At 26.8% G+C, this 1,756-nt stretch overlaps 1 protein-coding gene across 1 annotated transcript in view; it reads right to left on the bottom strand.

Moving 5' to 3' along the window:
- The window catches only part of LOC126847159 (muscle-specific protein 300 kDa-like), a 114,144-nt gene that overhangs the window by 47,382 nt on the left and 65,006 nt on the right, over positions 1-1,756 (bottom strand). Inside the window, exons 98-100 of the mRNA XM_050587255.1 lie at positions 1,552-1,722; positions 832-915; positions 556-708 (exon numbers count right to left, since the gene is read on the bottom strand). Of these exons, the coding sequence (XP_050443212.1) occupies positions 556-708; positions 832-915; positions 1,552-1,722 (408 nt within the window). The remainder of the gene's footprint in view (positions 1-555; positions 709-831; positions 916-1,551; positions 1,723-1,756) is intronic.

Genomic DNA, 1,756 nt, shown 5'->3' with positions numbered 1-1,756 from the left:
CTGAAAATAAAGCATTGATACAACTATGTAGTATATCAGAAAATAATATTTTCTACGTAACTCTTTGTAATAGCCTAATATGTCTTAGCTTATTTTGTATTTAAACGCGTTAAGACTCTAATATTAATTAAATTTTAAAATTGCTCGGTTATTTTATATACATTTCTGAAATATAATATAATTGTTTAATACATTAAAATTGCATACACTTTAATATAAAGGGAGGGAAATCGAATCTTAGATAACAAAGAGCTAAAGTAGAAGAAATAAAACAATTAAATTTAAAAATGTTGTAATTCGTAAATAGCTTTTTAAACTATATCGGTTGAATAGAATTTAAAATATTTTTCATTTGTATTTTAATATACTTTATATTATTAATAAATGATAAGAAATAATTGTATGCACATGTTTATAATCAGGTATATTTATTTTGTTCTAATCAAAAGTCTACGTTGCAATACGCATTTTCTACTATGCAATACATCTACATTATACTATTATTCTATAGACTTTTTTGCAGTAGTAAAGTACTAATAAATCATGCAAACATACCTGCTTTGAAGTATCATTCATATGTTTTAGTTTAAGTTGTCGAATTAAATTGTTCAGTTTCGAAACTCTTGTCTGGTATTCAATATTTTGTTGATGGAAATTACATTGACTCAATATATTTTCTAAACCATTTATTATTTCTTCAATCTCGATCTAAAAAAAAAATTAAAAATAATAATATTATTTAGTCTTACATGACCGAAAATATTTTAGGTTAGGACGTTTTTTCATTTGTAGGCGAAGATAAGAATGTAAAACTTAATTGACTAATAATACCTTGTCTTTTGGTTCATAATTCTGATCTTCGATGAGCCAATTTTCATAATAGTGAACTTGACCGTCAATTTCTTCTAGGTTTTTCTAAATTTGTAAGTAAAACAGAATCAGAATCAGTTTAGTTTTTTAAGTATACTGTGCAGACAAAGAGCCCCTCAAACCAGCATTTTTAAGGAGTTATATTTAGGCAATATCTCAATCGCATGCGGGCGAGCTGTGCTTGTGTGATATACGCTGGCGGCTGGACCACATTGAGCCTACTCATCTTGTTTGCCCATGTTAAGAAACATGATTAATGTGTCCAAAAATAAATATTTTTTTTTGATTCAAACACGGTGTTTGAATTTTAATAGAACTCTACAATGCATTCTTCGATTATGGTACTGGATAAATATTCGATTTCTCCACAACTTTTACATGAATAAATATTTATGTTTAAAATATAGCAACATTTTAAGAATTTAAACCACTTTTTTTTTTTAAATTTTAGTAGAATATATAAAACGTGCCTCGAGAAATCCCTCGTGTAACTTGTGGAGGGTTTTAATATTCTTACAAAAATTGAAATTGAAATTGGAGTTCTGTTGATATTAAAATGTCATGTTTTTATTATAAAAATGCTTGTGTGAAGGCTACTCGAAGAAATAATTCAGTGACAATATTCAATCAAATACGTTTTATGTAAGCCCGTTGCCACAATAAACAAAAATTAAAACTCACCTGAGTTTCTAATTCTTGTGTAACGTTTTGACGTAAATATTCGAATTTTTGACGTATCAATTCCAAGCGAGTTAATATTGTCTTGATCTCTTCATTGAATTCATAAATAGTATATTTATTCAATGTTCGATTTAATTCGAAAACTTTGTTGTCCAAATCGTGTATAATGGCCTAAAAAATTAATACAATTTCAGTAGATAAATAT

This window comes from Adelges cooleyi, unplaced genomic scaffold (genome assembly GCF_023614345.1).
Source record: "Adelges cooleyi isolate 19-005CV unplaced genomic scaffold, UGA_ACOO_1.1 ACOO_flye_CR_arks_rails_tigmint_CR_PRNA_9, whole genome shotgun sequence".
Lineage (NCBI taxonomy): Eukaryota > Metazoa > Arthropoda > Insecta > Hemiptera > Adelgidae > Adelges > Adelges cooleyi.
This window is presented reverse-complemented; position numbering and strand designations above follow the sequence as displayed.